General features: G+C 47.0%; 1 protein-coding gene across 5 annotated transcripts in view; it reads right to left on the bottom strand.

Annotated features, from left to right (window-relative positions):
* Nucleotides 1–19,272, bottom strand: part of GDPD5 (glycerophosphodiester phosphodiesterase domain containing 5) — a 115,976-nt gene that overhangs the window by 18,107 nt on the left and 78,597 nt on the right. For all 5 annotated transcript variants that reach the window (XM_032680433.1, XM_032680429.1, XM_032680432.1 and 2 more), the window contains 6 exons: nt 15,439–15,542; nt 12,357–12,450; nt 11,699–11,758; nt 9,189–9,287; nt 7,750–7,843; nt 4,201–4,346 (listed from right to left, as the gene is read on the bottom strand). In XM_032680433.1, coding sequence (XP_032536324.1) covers nt 4,201–4,346; nt 7,750–7,843; nt 9,189–9,287; nt 11,699–11,758; nt 12,357–12,450; nt 15,439–15,542 — 597 coding nt within the window. The remainder of the gene's footprint in view (nt 1–4,200; nt 4,347–7,749; nt 7,844–9,188; nt 9,288–11,698; nt 11,759–12,356; nt 12,451–15,438; nt 15,543–19,272) is intronic.

Raw genomic sequence — 19,272 nt, 5'->3', positions numbered from 1 at the left:
ATTCCTCCAAAAAAGAGGGAGCTGAATCCCCAAATTCAGCATATTTAAGGCAGAGATGCGTCCAAGTGGGACAGTTACAGGAATTAAACTGCTGAAATTAGTGTGATTTTTTTAAAAAAAAGGTTTCCCAGGAAAACTGCAGTAACCAAATAAATGCACAATATTTCTGCTTGTATTTCTGTCTCCCTCCAGGGTTCTTCAGGGGCTTCCCCCTTGAAACAATATTCATATACAGTATCTATTCAGGCATGTTACGTCTACATCCTAAATCCAGGTTTGCAGCAATGGAGTCAACCAATTTCTTAAAGGAACTTGGGACACAAAGAAATTATTTCAGCCCAAATCCCCTCTCCTGTACAATCCCACATCCCTGAAAGCCAGACGGGGTTTGGAGGAGCTGCTCCTCCTCTCTGTGCTTGGTTTCAAAGGCTCACCCCCCTTACAATCAGGCTGCTATTCTTTCCTCCCTGCTGCAGAGACACAGCAAGTCATTCCTACAAAATTACCCGGGAATGAACTCATTTGGACTATTTTTGTGCTCCCAAATCCATTGCAAATGCATTCAAACAGAGTCAAGAGCTCTGGACCCTCCTTAAGGAAGATTATGAAACTGTGTTAGTTAGAGCAGTATAACCTTGCTCTGGACATCACCACGTTGTATTTTTCCACTAATTAGCCAGGACTTTAAAAAAAAACGTGACATCATTTGTACATTGGGGAGGTTTAGGAAGGAGCTTGGACAGAATATTTTGTTCCAAACTAACAGCAGCACCTCTGGCTAGCCTAGTGAAGGTGCCCCTGCCCCTGGCAGGGGGCGGAATGTGATGGTCTTTAAGGTCCCTCCCAACCCAAACCATCCTGGAATTCTCTGACTGTGCACTGAGCTGCACTAAAGGATCGGATTTTTGTTTCATCAACATGTTTTAAGGATATTTTCTTGTCCTTTTGGAAATCTGAGCTTTTTTATTATTATTATTATTATTATTATTATTATTATTATTATTATTATTATTTTCTCTCTCTTATCTCTCCTTTCCAATATTAATCTGGAACTGGACAAAAATACCACAAGGTGTGGTTACGGTAACACCTAAAAAATTGTGGGGGTTTTTTTGGTGTAAAATGATGCCCTTTGAAAGTTTCCTGTATGGGGCTTAGTGTGGGATCTGCCAGTACATTGGATTTCAGCCTTAGTGGCCCAGGTTACTACAGGGCAACAACAATTCTGTCTAAAACATAAAATAAAATGTATGTTTAATCCCCAAGGATTTATATTTTAGAGAACATTCATAACTAACCCTGGGCGGTTGGAACTAGAGGGTCTTGAAGGTGCCTTCCAACCCAAGCCATTCTGGGATTTCATGATCCAACTTTTCAGAAAATAGCTCAACTAGGCTGAAAGGAAGAGGGAAAGCACAAAACAAACAGAGAAAAAAAAAAAACAAACAACACAAAACTGCCTTGGACAACAGGATAAACTCATAAGCAAAAGCCATTAGGGATTTAATAACTCCATACAGGAGACGAGAGCTCATTATTGTCCTGCACACCCAGAAAAGCTGAAGGCTGATTTAATGAAAGACTCCCTGAGCTGACAGGGATTTATCTCAGGGAGCACGAGCCTTTCTCCAGGCCTGGCAGGAGATGCCAGCTGGGATTGTTTGCTGCCACAGACTGGGCAGCACACAGCTCAACTGCCCTCATTTTTAACATGTGCAGAAGCTGTACAACACACCAAAGCAAAAAAAAAACCCAAAGCCACCCCAAAGAGATGGTGGCAATGTTTTGGTACCTAAGATAAAACAAAAGAAAGGCCCTCAAAACCACCAAGGCAACAAAGCCCCCCAAACCAGCTGAGAAATCACCAGTTTTTCTTCAGCCTAAAGCCTTTTCAATGTAAAGAAAAGAGCTGGGGGGGCTCAGCCTAAAGCCTTTTCAATGTAAAGAAAAGAGCTGGGGGGGCTCAGCCTGGAGAAAAGGAGGCTCAGGGGGGACCTTCTGGCTCTGCAACTCCCTGACAGGAGGGGAGAGCTGGGGGGAGGGGGGGGGGGGTCGGGCTCTGCTCCCAGGGAACAAGGAACAGGACAACAGGACACATCTCAAGTTGTGCCAGGGGAGGGTCAGGTTGGACAGCAGGAAGAATTTCTTTGCAGAAAAACACTGGTAGGGGCTGCCCAGGGAGGTTTGGAGTCCCCACCCCTGGAGCTGTCCAAGGAAGACAGAAGTACAGAAGGACATTTTGATCACTCTGGTCCTCATCTTCCCCATCCCACCTCAGCCATTCCAGGGCACTCACTTCACGTCCAGCAGAGGCAAAGCAGTTGGATAAAGCTGCTGCCAGCTCCTCATGGGATGTGAACACTGTGGCCTGAGGGGTGGAACAAGGCTTGCTGGTCCCTGATCTTGACTCTCCTGGGATTCAGAGAAAACCACCTGCTGCTCACAGCCAACCAGCTCTGGGGTGTCATGGAATGGGAAGAGGAGGGATGTGCCCTGCTGTGCCCTGGCACAGCTCCACTGCTGCTCTTCAGCAGCCTCTAACACACAACCAGCACCTCCCAGAAGGGTTTATTCCCTACTGCAACAAGTGTTTGCTGGCTCCAAGGAAGAGCAAGAAGCAAAGGACCAAGGCTCAGCTGGGATTCCTGCTCCAGATAAGGTTTTTGCAAATACCTCAAGGACAGAAGGGATTTGTTTGCTGTTCAGTTCCTTTAGAAGGCTGTGGAGGGCACACAGGTCTGGAAACCCCACAGGAAGAGAATCTCCCCACAAGGTTTGTGATTTCCTGCCTTGCAGAAGACACACAGAGCCCAGGTTCTCACTTGGCTTCTTCTGGCTTTCGTGGTTGGTACAAACTCAGCAGGACAGGAAAAACCATTTCTTTTGCCCAGAACTTCATCCCACCACTCACAGGGGAAACACAGTTAAAAGGAGTGATGCAAATGAAGCTGGCATTTCAAGGGGCTGCTTAGAGAAAGAAAACACGAAGAATAAAGAGAACTAAAATAAAATACTTGTGTCACAACAGGTGTTTATTTCACCCAGTAAACTCCCAGTGCACAGCCCTGAGCTTGGAGAGGAGCTCAGGCACACTCCGGCCTGCAAAACAGCTTCCAACAGCCTATACAGATCTCTCTTTCTGCTTTGAATGCCAGAAAAATGTTAGTTGGATGCCTTAAAAAAAATCCAGTTAATTCCCAAGGCCAGTGCCTCCACTGCAATCTTTGAAGTCAATCAGCCAGCACAGAGAGATGGGCATGTGACCACTCCACAGACCTGGGGGCAGAAGCCCCCAGACTAGAGATGTGCCACCCTAGGGCAGCTCTGGACTGGATGACCCTTCCAATCTAAACTATTCCATGACTCCATGGCTCTGCCCAAGCCAACATGCTCTACCTTCTGCCTGGACAGGTCCAGAAGCCTTAAAGGAGAAAGGACTGTGTGATTATGCTTTCAAGGTCTACCCAGAGATAGAATGTTTCACCACCTCCCCCATTCTCATGCTGATCTGCAATGCAAGAGCACAGGGCACTCCTGCAGGCTCAGCACAGCTTGGTTTTTTGCAGATTGCCACATCCTGGAGGGCATTTTGCTGTGAGCTGAGTACAACCACTGCTGCTGAGGTCCTGCAAAGGACATGGACACTGAGCCCCAAGCTCTAAAATAATAATAATAATAATAATAATAATATCAGATGCTTCTACTGCTTTGGGTCAAGCCTGGAGAGCAACATCCAGCAAAAAGAAATATTTAGGTTAGACATTAGGAAGAGAATATTTTCCTGTGAGGGTGATGAGGCCCTGGCACAGGCTGCCCAGGGGGGCTGGAGCTGCCCCATCCCTGGTGGTGTTGGAAGCCAGGCTGGACACAGCCTTAAGCAACCTGCTCCAGTGGGAGGTGTCCATGCCATGGCAGGGAGGTTTGAGACTAGATGATCTTTAAGGTCCATCCCAACCCCTTGATATCCTCTGGTTCTACAAAAAGCAGCAGCCAAAACAATGCCCAAACCAGCCTGAGCAAGGCAAGGATTGCCCTGGTGTTTGTGAGGCACCTCAAACATCTGGAAGGTGGTTCATGTCCAGCTTCACTCCCACGGGAATTCCCGTCAGGAGGGCGCTCAGACTCCCAGCTGGTGTGCCTGCTCCCTGGAATCAGAGCCTCCCCACAGGCAGAGGGGTGGGACGACGGGGGAGTACTCACCATGGGTGCTCCACGGTGCCCGATGATGGCTGGCTTTGGTGCCAGGGCCTTCTTCTCCATGATGCAAGGGGAGGAGATGGTGAGGGGGACGAGGTAAAGTGCAACGACAACCGCGAGGTACGCAGTGAACATCAGCATCTGGGAGGCTGGGAGGGGAGAGAGGGGAGACAGCCGGTGAGAAAAACATATTCCATTAAAAAAAAAAATAAATAAATCCTGTACTCAGGGCTGGTGAGGCCACACCTGGAGTACTGTGTCCAGTTCTGGGCCCCTCAGTTCAAGAAGAATATTGAGGGGCTGGAGCAGGTCCAGAGAAGAGCAACGAGGCTGGTGAAGGGACTCAAGCACAAGTCCTATGAGGAGAGGCTGAGGGAGCTGGGGTTGTTCAGCCTGGAGAAGAGGAGGCTCAGGGGAGACCTCCTCACTCTCTACAACTCCCTGACAGGAGGTTGTAGGCAGGTGGGGATTGGTCTCTTCTCCCAGGCAACCATCAGCAAGACAAGAGGGCTCGGTCTTCAGCTGTGCCAGGGGAGGTTTAGGTTGGATATCAGGAAGAATTTCTTTCCAGAGAGGGTAATCACACATTGGAATGGGCTGCCCAGGGAAGTGGTGGATTCTCCACCCCTGGAGGTTTTTAAGATGAGACTGGATGTGGCATCAGTGCCATGGGCTGGGAACCACAGTGGGGTTGGATCAAGGGTTGGACTTGATGATCTCGGAGGTCCCTTCCAACCCAGCTGATTCTATGATTCTGTGATTCTAAATCAAGTCCTGAAGAAGGTTTTCACTTCGTTTTGTATCGGGCAAGCAAAATGTGCAGTCGGTTATTCAAAGCCCAGCAACGCAGCCCAAAAAGCGGCTGATTTTCCACCCTTTGGGTGGGCCAGCACCAGATTTTGCCCTGCCTGGCAGCAGACACAGCTCACACAGAGCTCAGGACAGGCCGTGGCACCACGCTGGGGATTTAACATGGCTGTGTTTGTGCTGCTGGCTCACCAACAGCACCCAGCTCGGGCACTGCACCTCCCTCTGCGGCACGTTCTGCAGGAGAGCTGAGCGCATCTGCACTGATGTTTTCCTGATTAGGCTGGAGATGTTTAAATAAACCCTTGGGTTGTGATGGAGCTGCAGCACTTGGGGCCAACTGAGCAGTCCTGCCTCCCACTCTACCAGTGACTCCCACAAAGCCCAGGCTCTCTGGGAATCTCTGGAAGGTGCTGACAGTGCAACAGAAACACCCCTTGTGCCCAACAGACTTTATTCCTTATAAAGGACAGCAGGCACCTCTGAACTTCTGAGCTATTTGGAGTCACCTGAAACCACAGAAGTTACAGCAAAATACTTCATTTTTTATCTTTTATTATTATTTATTTTGCAAAGGCTTTGGGACTCAAGAGATGACCTCCAAAATAAATAAATAAAAACCCTCTCTTTAAAACAAATGGGGTGCAATGGGTGCAAGATGGAGAAGGTTCCTCGTCCAGGTAAGTTCCCTTTCACAAGTAAAATGACTCTGAAATAACTTTAAGATCAGAAGATAGGAGTGTTTTTTCTTAAAAACAAACAAATAAAAAAAAGAACCCAGGAGCAGAGAGAGAGAAGGAAAACAGCTTCCTGGCTTCGAAAAGAAGAGAAACAAGAAAGAAGAGAGACAAGAGGAAGAAAAAAGAAAGAAATGAAAGAGAAAGAGAAAAAAGAAAAAAGAAAGAAACGAGAGAGAAAAAAGAAAAAATAAAGAAACGAGAGAGAAAAAAAGAAAAAAGAAAGAAATGAGAGAGAAAAAAGAAAAAAAAGAAAGAAATGAGAGAGAAAAAGAAAAAAGGAAAGAAATGAGAGAGAAAAAAGAAAAAAAAGAAAGAAATGAGAGAGAAAAAGAAAGAAATGAAAGAGAGAGAAAAAAGAAAAAAGAAAGAAATGAGAGAGAAAAAAGAAAAAAGAAAGAAATGAAAGAGAGAGAAAAAAGAAACGAGAAAGAAATGAGAAAAAAAGAAAAGAAAAATTAGGAAAAAGAGAAACAAGGAATAAAAAGAGAAACAAGGGAAAAAAGAGAAACAAAGAGACAAGAAAAAAGAGACAAGAAAAAAGAAACAAGAAGAGAGACAAGGAAAAAAAGAGAAACAAGAGAGATGAGAAAAAAGAAAAACAAGAAAAGAGAAACAAGATAAGAGAAACAAAAGAGAAACAAGAAAAAGAGAAACAATAGAAAGAAATAAGAGAAACAAAAGAAAGAGAAAAAAGAAATGAGAAAAAGAAATGAGAAACAAAGAGAAGGAAATGAGAAATGAGAAAAAAGAGAAACAAGAAAAAATAAAAGAATGAAAGAGGCAAAGATTAAAAATGGTGGAAAATAAAAAAAATAATCAAAAGCCCTCTTCAGGGAAGGCAGCAGGAAGAGAAAAAGAAAGAGGAATTCCTCCTTTCTGCTCCAGGCAGAACCACAAACACTCCTCAACTGGCACCCTCACGACAGGCTGGGACACAGTTAAGAACCACCAGGTACAGCCTTATTGGCACATTTATAAATTAAGGCACAATTCTCTCCTCAAAAGGCTCTCTGGGTAGCAAAATCTTTCCATCTTCAGACATTTCCTCATTCTCAACTCCCACTTTTTGGAAGTCTTTTGCAAGCGCTGCCAAATCCTTCCAGGGCTTGTGTTTTACTGCAGGTTAAATACCAATTAAACCAATATTTTTCTGGAGCTGGCACCAATGTCTGAGAACATCCCTGGCTGCCCTGGAGCAAAACACTTCTGAGGGCACAGAGGGATCAAATTATTTCACAGGAAAACCTGGAGGAACAGCTTGGCTCAGCATGTCCTTCACCACTCTGCTCCCTGAGACCTCCAACCACGTCTCAATATGGATTTAAAGAAGAACCCTCAGCCCCCCAAACAGCCAGGGGAAGTTTAGGTTGGATATTAGGGAAGATCTCTTCCCCAAAAGGGTTGTCCAGCCCTGGCACAGCTACCCAGGGCAGTGTGTGTGGGGGGGGGGTGACCCCATCCCTGGAGGGGTTTAACAGCCCTGTGGATGTGACACTGGGGGACATGGGCCAGTGTGGCCTTGGCAGTGCTGGGGGATGGTTAGACTCGATCTTTTGAGGGCTTTTCCAGCCTTAATGAGTTTGTGATCGGGGGGACCAGATCCCTGCTGAGCCCTTTGGGTGCTGCTGCACCACAACCAACAAATCCATGAAGGCTTTCTGGGAACCCAGGTGAACAAGAGCCAAGAAGGCAAGAGGGAGGGAGAGACTTCTGAGCTACAGAGAACATCTCACACGAGCTGCATTTATGTTTCCTAAAGCAGACTGATGGAAATCTGGATGCTTTTACTCATTCCATCATTCAAAATCACCTTTTCAGCTCCAGCCCCGGCATGCACAAACCAAGTCTCAGGGTCTGGGTGCATCCACCCTCCCCAGCATGGCTGGGACAGAGACTGAACCCTGGGAAGGAACCAGCACTACCAGCTGGTTGCCAACAAGAGGACCCAGTGGCCCAAGAGCCCCTGAGCAGCCCCTGAATCCCCAAGGCCACGGGAGGTACTCACTGGCTTTCTCTGTCCGTGCAAACTGCCCTGCCACCAACCAGGACAGCGCTGTGACTGCTGCCAGGGCTCCTATGTGCAGGAAAGGAGCTGTGGCCTGCAGGGCACAACAACAAGAGAGAAAAACAGGCTTAAAACATGATTAAAACCACCCCCTAGCACTTGGAAAATTCATTGGCCTTGCAGGTTCCGTGGGAAGTCAGAGCACTGCTTTCCCAGCTGGATTCTGCACCAGCAGGTTCCTGCAACTGCCTTGGCCATGGCTTCTTCCAAACCCTGCCACTGCCTTTGGCATTTAGGTGACTGTGAAGGGAGAGAAGGGGGGAATAGCTCAGGTAATAACACAGACAAGGGGGAATGGCTTCCCACTGCCAGAGGGCAGGGTTAGATGGGATACTGGGAAGGAATTCCTGGCTGTGAGGGTGGAGAGGTCCTGGCACAGGTTGCCCAGAAAAGCTGTGGCTGCCCCATCCCTGCAAGTGTCCAAGGCTTGGAGCAACCTGGGCTGGTGGAAGGTGTCCCTGCCCATGGCAGGGGGTGGAACTGGATGAGGTTTAAGGTCCCTCCAACCCAAACTCTGCTCTAATTCTCTGAACACACCGGACTGTGCATCACCACAACACAAAGTTGGAGATATCTCATCTGAGTCATGCTTCTGCCCTCCAACTCTGCTGCCTACATCTTAAAAACACCCCAATAAAATGAAGCACTTCTGAGAAATGTTAGTCACTTGTGTGAATGCCATTTCCACCCTCATTATTTGCATATATTTGCATATTCCCAAATACGCATCAGTGATTACCAGTAAAATCTTTTTAGCCTTTCATGGGCAAAATATTTTCGGAGTCTTTTTTAAGGGAGATGAAACTAAGGAACAGAGAGCAGGTCTATCAAGAAATTACCAGTTTGTAAGTATTTTCCACTAATATTTCTATAGCCCTGCAGGATCCCACAAAAGTCTTTCTTAAAAGAGCACCAGAGCACAGAAGTTAAATTTATATTTATATATATCTAAAAAAAAAACCCAAAACCAAAACCAAACATGTGCAATGTGGAAATAACCCCAGAGTACTCCTGCCATAGGCCTGGGAAGAGCAGGATGCTCCAGGAGTGGACAACAACATCCAGAACTTTGAGGAGGAATTGCAAATTGTCCCCTCTCTCCAGAAACTCTGAGTCACATCAGCCCCAGGATTTTCCACCTCAAACTGCAGCCAAGCCCTGGATTGAGTTGAAAGGAAAGAGCCCAGGAGATGGAGACACAGTGATTTAGTGGCATCACAAACTCCACGGGAGTTTGGCTGCAAGCTTTGCGTTGCCAAAATCTGGGAGTGACAAACATCAAGACCAAGTTTCACGCTATAGGAAGCCACCAAATCCCTGGCATTTAGGTGCACTAGGGTCTTTTCCCACCCAGAGAAGCACCCTGGCAGTCACCTCACCTGCAGTGAAATGAAGACCATGTCCCACTCGTCGTCCCAGAGCTGGGCTATGGATGACATGGTCACCACCGTGGTTATCAAGGTTGTCACCAGGCCAATCTGCAACAAATCAGAGAGTGTTCGCAGCCTGGAGCCTGTGCTGTCATAAAAAATTCACAGGTTGGCAAATGGAGAGAGAGGAAACTTTTGCAGGTAATAAAAGGCATTAAGATCCACAGGGAAAGAAGCTGGGCTTGTGTGCTGTGCCAGCACAATCTCCCCTTTTCCACCTCAGGACACTGGGCTGAACAGTCCCAGGAGGGCACATCTCATGGGTGAGCTCTTGTTCTCCTCACACAAAGCTAAGGGAAGATCAAGTGATTTGCTTTGCCAACAAGCTGGATTGAAACCAGCTTAAACAGAGGTTGGGTTCTGCCAGGAACTTCAGGAGGTGATCCCAGACTCTCCTGGCCCTGCTGCAACAGCATCCAAGTCATTTTGGCAGAGCAGTTATAACAGATATTGCAGCTCAAGAAGGGACTCTGGATGAGCCAGTGGCTGAACTGAGATGGCAGAGACCCAATGCATCCCCAGTGTGTGGAAGCACTGAGCAAAGCAGGCAAAGTGAAACCATGACCTGCATTTTGAAGGTAAAAAGTTCAGCCCATCAGGAAGTGCCACAGAAATTACTGCAGCTGTAAAGACCCAGAATCTGGGCTGTCTGTCTAAAAAATAATTCAGCATTCCCCATCCCTGTCTGGTACCTCAGTCTCTGCTGTCCTGCACATCTGCAGGTTCAGAGGAGGAGGAGGATGCTCTATGGATCAGTCTCATGTGCTGTCAGACCTGAAATCTGTCTGGACACTTGGGCAGAAGTGGATTGGTCATCCTGGATGCACAAGACACCTCTACACCCATTTCAGGTTCACTTAACCCCTCAGACAAGCAAATAAACTCCCCCGTTCCCAGTGCTTACAGAAATCACTTCTGTACCTACAGACAGGATTGCTCTTTGGACTTTAGGTTCAGTTCCACCTGCTGCTCCTCATCCAGATGACCAACAGCACGAGAGGTGCCCCCAGGGCAGCAGTACCTCACCCTGAGCCTCCAGCTTCCAGGGAACAGGAACAAAGCACATGGAGCACCACGAGGGGCCAAGGGATCCAGCTGCCCCGGGATGAAGAGGAGCCCTGAGCCAAGAGGCTGCACTCAAACCACCTGTGGCATAGAGGTGTCAGGACACCTTCTCTCCTCCCCTCAGTTCGCACTCACTGCTTCTTACCCTCCCCATCCATCTTCAACTTGGCTTACAATGCTCAGCTCTTTCCAGGGAATTGCAGGAGAAAATTGGAAGGAGCTGTGTGGTTCACACACACCAGCCTTTCCCACTCCCTCCAATCTATATTTGAAGATAGTTCAGCACAGTTGCAGAGAAAGATATTAACTTATTCCAGTGTTGTATCTCCACCTCCTCAGAAAGCCGAGGGAGGCGTGGGGAAGGGAAGGGAAGGGATGGAGCAACACATCTGAGCTGCGATGAAAGATGGGCTTCTTTGGAAGAAAGGAAGGAAGGGTGGGGTCCTGCAGGGTAGAACTAGCTGATCTCCACCAACACCTTCCTCTTCTGGACTTACTCATCTAAACCCACCAGCCACCTGGAGCGTGCCTGAAAAATGTCATTTTCCCTGATGAAGAAACATATGTTTGACTCTAGAACCGACAGTTTATTTTGCAGCAGCAGCCAGACAGTCCCTGCCCCCTCTCTCACTGCATCCCCTTCTCCAGAGGAAGCAGAATTTCCATAATTCCTACAGAAAAAAAAAAAAAAAGGGAGGGTTGGCAGGGCTTTGCTCTCCCTGTGCTGGGAGGCCTCTGATCCTGCAGGACATTGTCATGAGCAGAAGGAGCAGTTTGAGGAGGAGCTGTGGATCAGCAGATCTGGGACAGGGCCCTTCATTACCAATTAGCAATTACAATGAAATCCTGCCAACCCCTTTCCTTTGGCACTGCCTGTCCCTCCATCCCCTTCCTCTCCCCTTCTGTGCTCCACACCCCAGATCTGCATCTTCCCTGACATTTCACAGCACTGTTTTTCAAACTGCTTTACCCACAAATCAGGGTCAACTCAGGTCCCACAAACCCCCACCTGCACGTTGCACACCCCCAGTTTCAACACCTGCACCTTCTCCCGAGGTTTTTTCCAGTCAATTCCTCCAAGCAGATCCTGAACAGCTTACATCTGCTCAGCCCCATTCAGGGCTAGGCTCAGCACAGGAAGGAGTCCCAGGGAGGTTCAGGCTGAGCTGAAACTGAAGTAAGGTTGTTTCTCCATCTCCACAGGAGGTCCCTCTGCCAGCAGGGACCCCAAAGCGCTTCAGCACATTCCTTGTCCCCAGGCCCCTCCCGGGCAGTGTGCTCAGTGCTCTGAGATGAGGGCACATTCACCACAGACACGGTGCCAAGTGAGTGTCACACACACCACCCTCTCCTCAGGGATCCTGCTCCCTCTGGAGCTGGGAAGAGCCACTCACCTTGTGCAGCCAGTGCAGGTTCATCTGCTGTCCCACAGCTATGTGACATAGTGCCAGGATCTGGGAGGGAGAAACTAAGAGTCAGGCAGAGGCACATCTCTCAACCTCTGAGTGTTTGAACGTGCAGGAACACATCACCATCCAGGAAGGACAACCAAAAGAGCCAGGGCAGCCAGCTGGGCTGGAGTGCAGATGGTCCAGCAGATGCCACCCAGCTCAGCTGTCCAAACACATCCTCTCCAAAGCCAAGGATGTGGAGGGAGAGACTTTGACCTCCAAGGTGCAGAGAGTTGAGAGTCTGGTCCATGGAAACCACCTTGAAGGCCCCAACACCTTGGGATGAGGGGGAACAACTTGGACTTGTGCCTGGCAGATACACTAAAGTGGAAACTGGGCCATACACTGAGGGAAACAAGAGCTATATTCCTCCTCAGGCCAACTGCACCATGGGTATCAAGGTACCTTTGATCATCTGAAGTTAAAGCCCGTGAATTTTTCACTTTCCACTTATTTTAGGTAACTTAAGGCTAAGAAAAAGAGGCTGAGAGAGAAATCACTTCTGAAAGGGAAATCGCTCCAGTCGTAGGTGGACTGAGAAGTTCATGCCCTTTTGAAAGCAAACACACAAACCTCTAAGAATTGGCATTTTTTTACTCACCAGTAACACTGTGATGTAGGTGAAGCCAGCAGCAGTTGTGACAAGGATTGGAATGGACCAGTCACTCCAATATCCCATTCGGTTGTATAAAAACCTGGAAGAGAACGTGTGAAATGCAGACTAAGAAGGGATTCAGCACCAGAACAGTTTCACCAGGATTAGATAAGACTCTAAAAAACAGGGCTTTCCATTCTCTCTCTCCAGAGAGAGAGGCAGCAAAAAGCACAAGTCGCTCCGAAACAAACCCCAGTGTTTGTGCTTTGAGTCCTCACGGGAAATTAACTCTGCAAAGAGGAATTGGATAATTATCTCAAACTCACCAACCACTTTGCTTTGGAAAAAAAAAAGAATCCTCCAAGACCAGAGCTTGAGTTTTCTGAAAAATATTCCGTACCAACATCCCTCCTCTCCTCAGCACTTTCATGAAGCCAGTGGGCAGCAAAAGCTCTCTGAACAGGAGCACCAGGCAGGGCAGACCCTTATTCAGGGCAGACCATTTTTCAGGGCGGCAGCACTGCCCCTTGTGCTTTGGGGTCTCAAGTGTCAAATCTGCATTTAAATAGCAATGTACTTCCCAGTAAAACCATCCTGGAGTTGGATTAGAGAGTCATTAAAGTGTATTACAGCAAAGCCACAGCAAGACACAAGGCAGATCTGGGCAGATCCCTTCCCTGGGCAGAAATGAAGGGTACCCAGGCCCCACCACACAAGGAGAGAGGCAGACACATCCCAGAACCTGCTTGCAGCTTCAAACCCCACTTGCCTTAAAACTTTTTCCAGTGGATTATTAGGAAAAAAAAAAAAAAAACAAACCTCCCCCAAATTGACCTGGCTTAGGGTTCAGGTTATCTCCATGCAAAGCCTTTGGCACAACAAGGACAAGAAGGTTGTGGGGCGGATGGTGCAGCAGTGGAGCTCAGGTTGAATGGTCCCATCAGCCTTCCTTAGCCCTCCTCATCAGCTCATTCAATGAACTGGCAGGTTCTTCTGCTGCCTTTTACTTTAGGTGACAACAGACAGAAATGCTGCATTACACAAATGCAGGTCAGAGCCTCGACCTCCTCCCACCACTCGAACCCAGCACTGCCCACCAGGCAGGAACTCTGGTCCAGCCCCTGCCCCAGCGGGACAACACCCATCTGGGGGATTTTTGGGGCTATCCTGCACAGGGCTCCCTGATCCCTGCGGGTCCCTCCCAACTCTGGGATTCAAATTCTGCCCAGGAGCCCCTTGGAGAGTCTGGAAAGCAAATCCTGAGGCTCAACAACCATGGCCCACGTCCAGGTTCTGCTCAGGGATTCAAAGAGCCACTAAAGCAGGGATCTGTAGGGATGCAGACACGGTGTTGGCAAAACAGAGGGAAGAAAGCAAAGAGGGCTCCTCTGAAGCCTTTGCTCAGGCCACCACCAAAGGCTCCTTAGCTCAGCTGCAGTCCATTTAAGTTTTTGCTCTGATGTCCCTTCAAGTGGCCCTCTGATAGCTCCAAGTCTTCACTTGATGTGCAAATGACTGCTTTAAAATGCTGTTTCCATGGCAGTTACAAACCAGATGAGCCTTCTCCAGAACTAGGGAAGAAAAAAAAATATCCTCCCCAGACTTGCATTTACAGTCCTGCTCCAGAGGGAACACAGCCAGGTTCCCAAATTGCAGCATCTCTTCCTGAGCCAGAGTCAAGCTTTCTGTGGCAGTACAGACCTTACCCACTGGAAAGCTGAGATTTAATGCAATTAAGTGGAGACACCAAAAGGGGAAATGCCTGAAGCAATAAATTAAAAAAAAAGTAATTCCAAAGTGCTTTCACTAACAAGGACCTGATGATATTCAGCCTCAAGGAAAAAAATAAATGTTAAAAGCCTGAAGCAATACATGCTGGGCTCCAACTTTGTTAAATCCCAGCTGCCTGTTGCGTCCAGGGAAGACCTGCACATCTCCTCCCACTCCTGCAGGAACACTTGGGAACACAAACTTGGCAGGACTGCAGCTGCAATGCCCGTTCACAGCATTCCCAGGGCTTTCCTTCCTTCCTATACGACTTTTTTTTTAGCCTTTTCACAACTTGGAGCTGAGACAGCTTTGGCTTTTCACTGGGGTGGACTAGGAGCGCTCCCATCCTTCACTGAAGGTGCAAACTGAAGGATGGGGGAGTTCCAAAATACCACTTTAAACACAGCATTTTCATCACACTCCTGGTATAAATAATGGAGAGCAGTGGTGATGGTTTCAGCTCTCACAGTGTGGGTGGGAGCAGAAAGAAAAACCCCCATCCTGGGAGGACACACCTCGCGTCACTCCCTCCCAACTCCAGCATCTAAAGCACAGGATTTATTTAAGGGATCTAAGGACCCACAGGCTTTTAAAATACAGCTTACGTATTCTGTTTGATAAGCAGATAATGTCAAAGCAGTTTGGTCAGCCCAAGGTGCTGCCAAAATGTTTTAAGATGCTGCTCAGACAGTAAAAGGGAGAGTAAGTTCCTGCACTGGAGGGAGCTGGCAACATCCTGAGCCCCCCAGCACTGGAAAGCTCCTTTGCAGCTCCTTTCAGCTTTGCAACATTTTGCACACCCCTGTGCTTCAGGCTGAACTTCTGCCATTTGTATTTTGTGGGAAGGTGCTGTCAAATTGCTCAGCCACTTCCAAAACCAGCCAACCATAGGAATAAACAAAAACACAAAACAAACAAACAACAAAAAACCCCACAAAACAAATAAGGCAAACAAAGAAAACCCACACACACCTAAACAAACAGAAAAGAAAACCAACAAGAACCCAACCAACCAAACAAAAATCCCCAAACCAACCAAGAAGTTTCTACGTGATTCCACAGCACCAACTTTGTTTCCACGTGTTCTCCAGGGAGCACATCCACCCCAAGCTCTGTTGCAGCCACACAGTGGAGATGTGAGGACACATCACATCCATACACGGACCAGGCAGAAGCAGGTCTTCTTCAGCCTCACTTCCCACCTTGCTTTCCCTCTATTATCATTAACAAGCCCACCTGAAGGATCCAAATGCACCCAACAGCTCTGAAAGGCAGATGAAGGCAATCGAATAAACCTCTTCAGGAAAACCCCACTCACCAGTTGATTTCATTGTAGTCATTGTGAACTTCCCACCAGAAGTAAAACCAGACCAGGGTGAGGAAGAAGGATGAGGTGAGGATGAGGAACCAGAGGCGCTCCCACTGCGGATGGAAAGAGGAGTCAGCATTAAGAGGATCCCATTTCAGTGCCCCATCCTGTCCCATAGCCCATCCAGAAGCTGTTGAGATTGGATAGAGGGAACACACATTTCCAAGGGCTATTTCAGACCTTTGTGCCCTGGGGGAGGGGGGATACACAGCCCTGTTCCCAGCTCTGAGCAGAGGGGTCATTTCTGTAGGTTTATGGAAATAGAGAAGAGCATTTCTCCAGCTGCCAGGGCGTGAGGAACAAGGGAGCATTTCTGGCTACAGAGCTGGTTTTTGGGTTGGTGAGGGGCTTTTTTGAGGCAATTGTTTAACTTTCCCATTCATGAGTGATGCAGCTTTCCATCTTCCTCTCCCAGGGGTTCAGCCTAACTGACCCAGGGAGGATTACACAGCTGGTTTGGGAGCTCCTACTCCTTCTCCCAGGGCACTCAGATTCTTCCTGCAGGGCCAAACCACCCATTCACATTTATCCCCACCACCACCACATGTGTTTTCAAGTAACACAGCAGGACAGAGACCACACCAGCAGCAGATGAAGAAGATTTGCACCAACGTTCAGTTTGGATGAGCGTTTCAAATTCTACTCAACGTGCACAAAATAAAGCCCTAAAATGCTCCAACACCGTGAGCAAAATCCTAAAACACAGGGACATCCATGAAGAGAAGAGTTTTAGGAGAGAACTGACCCCAACCAGAAGCATTTCCATGTGCTGGAAACCCACAGGGCACATGGACCCCATCAGCCCCCCAGGTTTGGTTTTCCTCCGAGGTGTTAAATAGTCCACATGAGTTTTTATTGCAACGAACACTGACATAAACTCTTCATAAAAAACATTCAAATGGATCCTCTCTTCCCAGAACAAGCAAGAAAGGCTAAAAGCTGAAAATGTCCACGGGCAACTCTACCACTCTAATTCCCTTCTGGGATCCTGGGCACAACACTGATCTCTTTTGGAAATGCCCTTTTCTCTGCTGAACCGCCTCGTGGCTTTTTAATTATGCAAAGCAACACAACCAGCATCAACACTGGTTTGGTGATATAAGAAAACCTACTATTTTTTGCCTTCCCTTTCCATCCTAAAGGCTGAAGTTATTTACTTAACTGTGTGTTGACTATTTTTCATCTTGCATCACCCTGGATACCAATCCTGTGATGCAGCTCATCCTTGTATTTTCCACCAATCAGAAGAGCCAAAAGAAAAGGAAAGCAACAAAATAAAAAGGTTTGGAATTATTTCATTTGTGCCTTGCCAAAAATGATGTTTTCTGCTAGAAATTCCCAATTCTTGGCTGGGGTTATGGATTTTTTTTTTTTAACTCAGCTCAAGTTTGTTAACCAACTTCTAAGCAAATCTCAGCAGCACTGATGCTCCGAGTTCCATGAAGGGCTTTGTGGTTCCCACAAATGGGGGAAAAGGGACCAGAAGGAGGTACATTCAAAATCCCACATGCCAAAACTGCTCTGTCAGGAGCTCAGAGACTGCAGTCCAAGTTAAGGCACCCAATTTTGCCAGAGGAGCTGTGGCTGCCCCATCCCTGGAAGTGTCCAAGGCCAGGTTGGACAAGGTTTGGAGCAACCTGGGCTAGGGGAAGGTTCCAGGTGGCTGGAACTGGATGATCTTTCAGGTTCTTTCCAACCCAAATGATTCTCTTCATCCAGTCTATACATCTCCACGATTTCAAACCTTATTTCCCTTATTATTTGCTTTTTTCCCCCTCCCCTCTCCATTGGGGTCAAACACCTCCTTCACCTGTCACCTGAGTGGGTTAACTGGGCACATTTTTGCAAGGCAAGGCAGGTTTGATGTATCTCAAGTGCTGAGGACCAACATTACTACAAACAAAAAATAACTCCTGCAGCTCTTCAAAGGTCACTGTGGGCTAAGCTTTGCCAGCCTTCAGGCACTGGATGATGCTGATTTGATAAACAAGCCGAGGGAAACATTTCAGAGCATGTTTGAGCTTTTTTTCCTCCATACATATATATATTTTTCCTCTCTTATTTACATGCAAGCAGCATAGCTCATGCCAAGCCCTCCAAAAGCTATTTTTGCTCTGTCCTTGACAGTGCACTTGCCAGATAGACACAGATTTTGTGAAAACCCAAACACTTCCATGGGCATCCTTCAGTGGGTTCAAGCACAGGTCTGGATGGGCTTTCAGAAGAAAACCTTGATTTTTAAGGTCCCTTCCAACCATTCCATGACTCAGCACAAACTGAGCCAGAATCTGAACCTCCCTCAGACTGCCCTACGTGCTCAATATTCTGGATTTAAACTGGGTCCTGTCCAACCTCCCTCCAACAGTCCCTCATCAGAAGAGCTTTCCTGGCCCTGCTTTTGCAAGGTCCCACAGTGACTTCTTCTAAAAGGTGAAACCTGCAGCAGCTTCGAGCCTCTGCTAAAAATAAAGCCTTCAAATCAGTCATCCTGATAATCCCACCACAAATGGGGGTGGGGGGGAAAAGTGCCACCTCACCTACAGAAACTGAGGCAGAACCACGAAGATGTTTGGAAGGAGCCTCAAAAAGCATCCACATTTTAGCTCTGGAAGATTTCTTATTCCAAGGGTATCCACAGACATAATCAGAAGAGCCTCCAAAGGAAATGAATGGAGAGAGACATTTTACCAAGCTGCAGTTTGTCAGATTTTTTAATTTTTTGTTAAAATCACGGAATCCTTAATTAAAAAAAAAAAAAAAATTGGTATTTCATACACATTTCTCCATCCCTTTTGCACGTTCCCAATCACCACCCTCTGCCAGGTGGAAGCAAAACCAACTCCAAAGTAAGGGATGATGGAGAAAAAAAACCCGGAAATTAAAGGAATTTGCCACAGAAGAGCCAATGTTTGATTCCACTGTGAAGTTGGCTCACACATTTTATACCTTTCTCCTGCTGGAAGATTTGATGTTAGTTGTTTAAAATGTTAGTTGTTAAATTCCTATCACAGCGGACAGAGGAGTCTTCCCCATTTAGGGATCAAGCCTTTAAATCACCAAATTGCCCACTGTCTTCCCATAAAGCAGATCAGCACCAGCATCTAAACAGAGTTTAGAACACAGAAGGAACATTTAAGATCTTAAAAATCAAGACTGCCCAGGGTGAGACTCCACTGATCTGAAGTAGGTTCTCACTGCATTTACGTGTGCCTCTCTTCCTGAGGTTCAAATATTTTAATGGAATCATTAATCAGACAATTACAGAGGTTGAAAAAGACCTCTAAGATCATCAAGCCCAACCATATAATTTAAATTCTTCATATTATATATTATTATATCATATATTAAGAGTAAAATGACCAATATTTATATATAATATATAAATAATTTTTATATTCCATATAGATCTAATATATATAAATAAAATTGATATTTTACATTGATATAGTATATAAATTCTATCTCTTTATAATTAATATTAATTATAATAACCTAATTAAGCTGGGTCTATCAGAAGTATGGCCCAAACCCTGACTGGGATGGGCAAAGCAGAGGGGTCCAACATGTGAGACCACATAAAAGAAGGAAGAAGGGGAGAAAAGAAAGAAGAAGGGGGTAAAAGGGATGAGGGGGGAAAAGAAGGGACAGTGTTTGCCACAGGCTGGAAAGAGACACAGAGGGGAGGCTGAAGGACAGCAAAAGGTTTAGAGGAGCCCACGAAAATCACTGGAAAAACTCCAACTCACTTCCCTGTGCTCTGGCTTTGGGCCAAAGCTCCTTTCT

This window comes from Chiroxiphia lanceolata, chromosome 2 (genome assembly GCF_009829145.1).
Source record: "Chiroxiphia lanceolata isolate bChiLan1 chromosome 2, bChiLan1.pri, whole genome shotgun sequence".
In the NCBI taxonomy this organism is placed as follows: Eukaryota; Metazoa; Chordata; class Aves; order Passeriformes; family Pipridae; genus Chiroxiphia; species Chiroxiphia lanceolata.
This window is presented reverse-complemented; position numbering and strand designations above follow the sequence as displayed.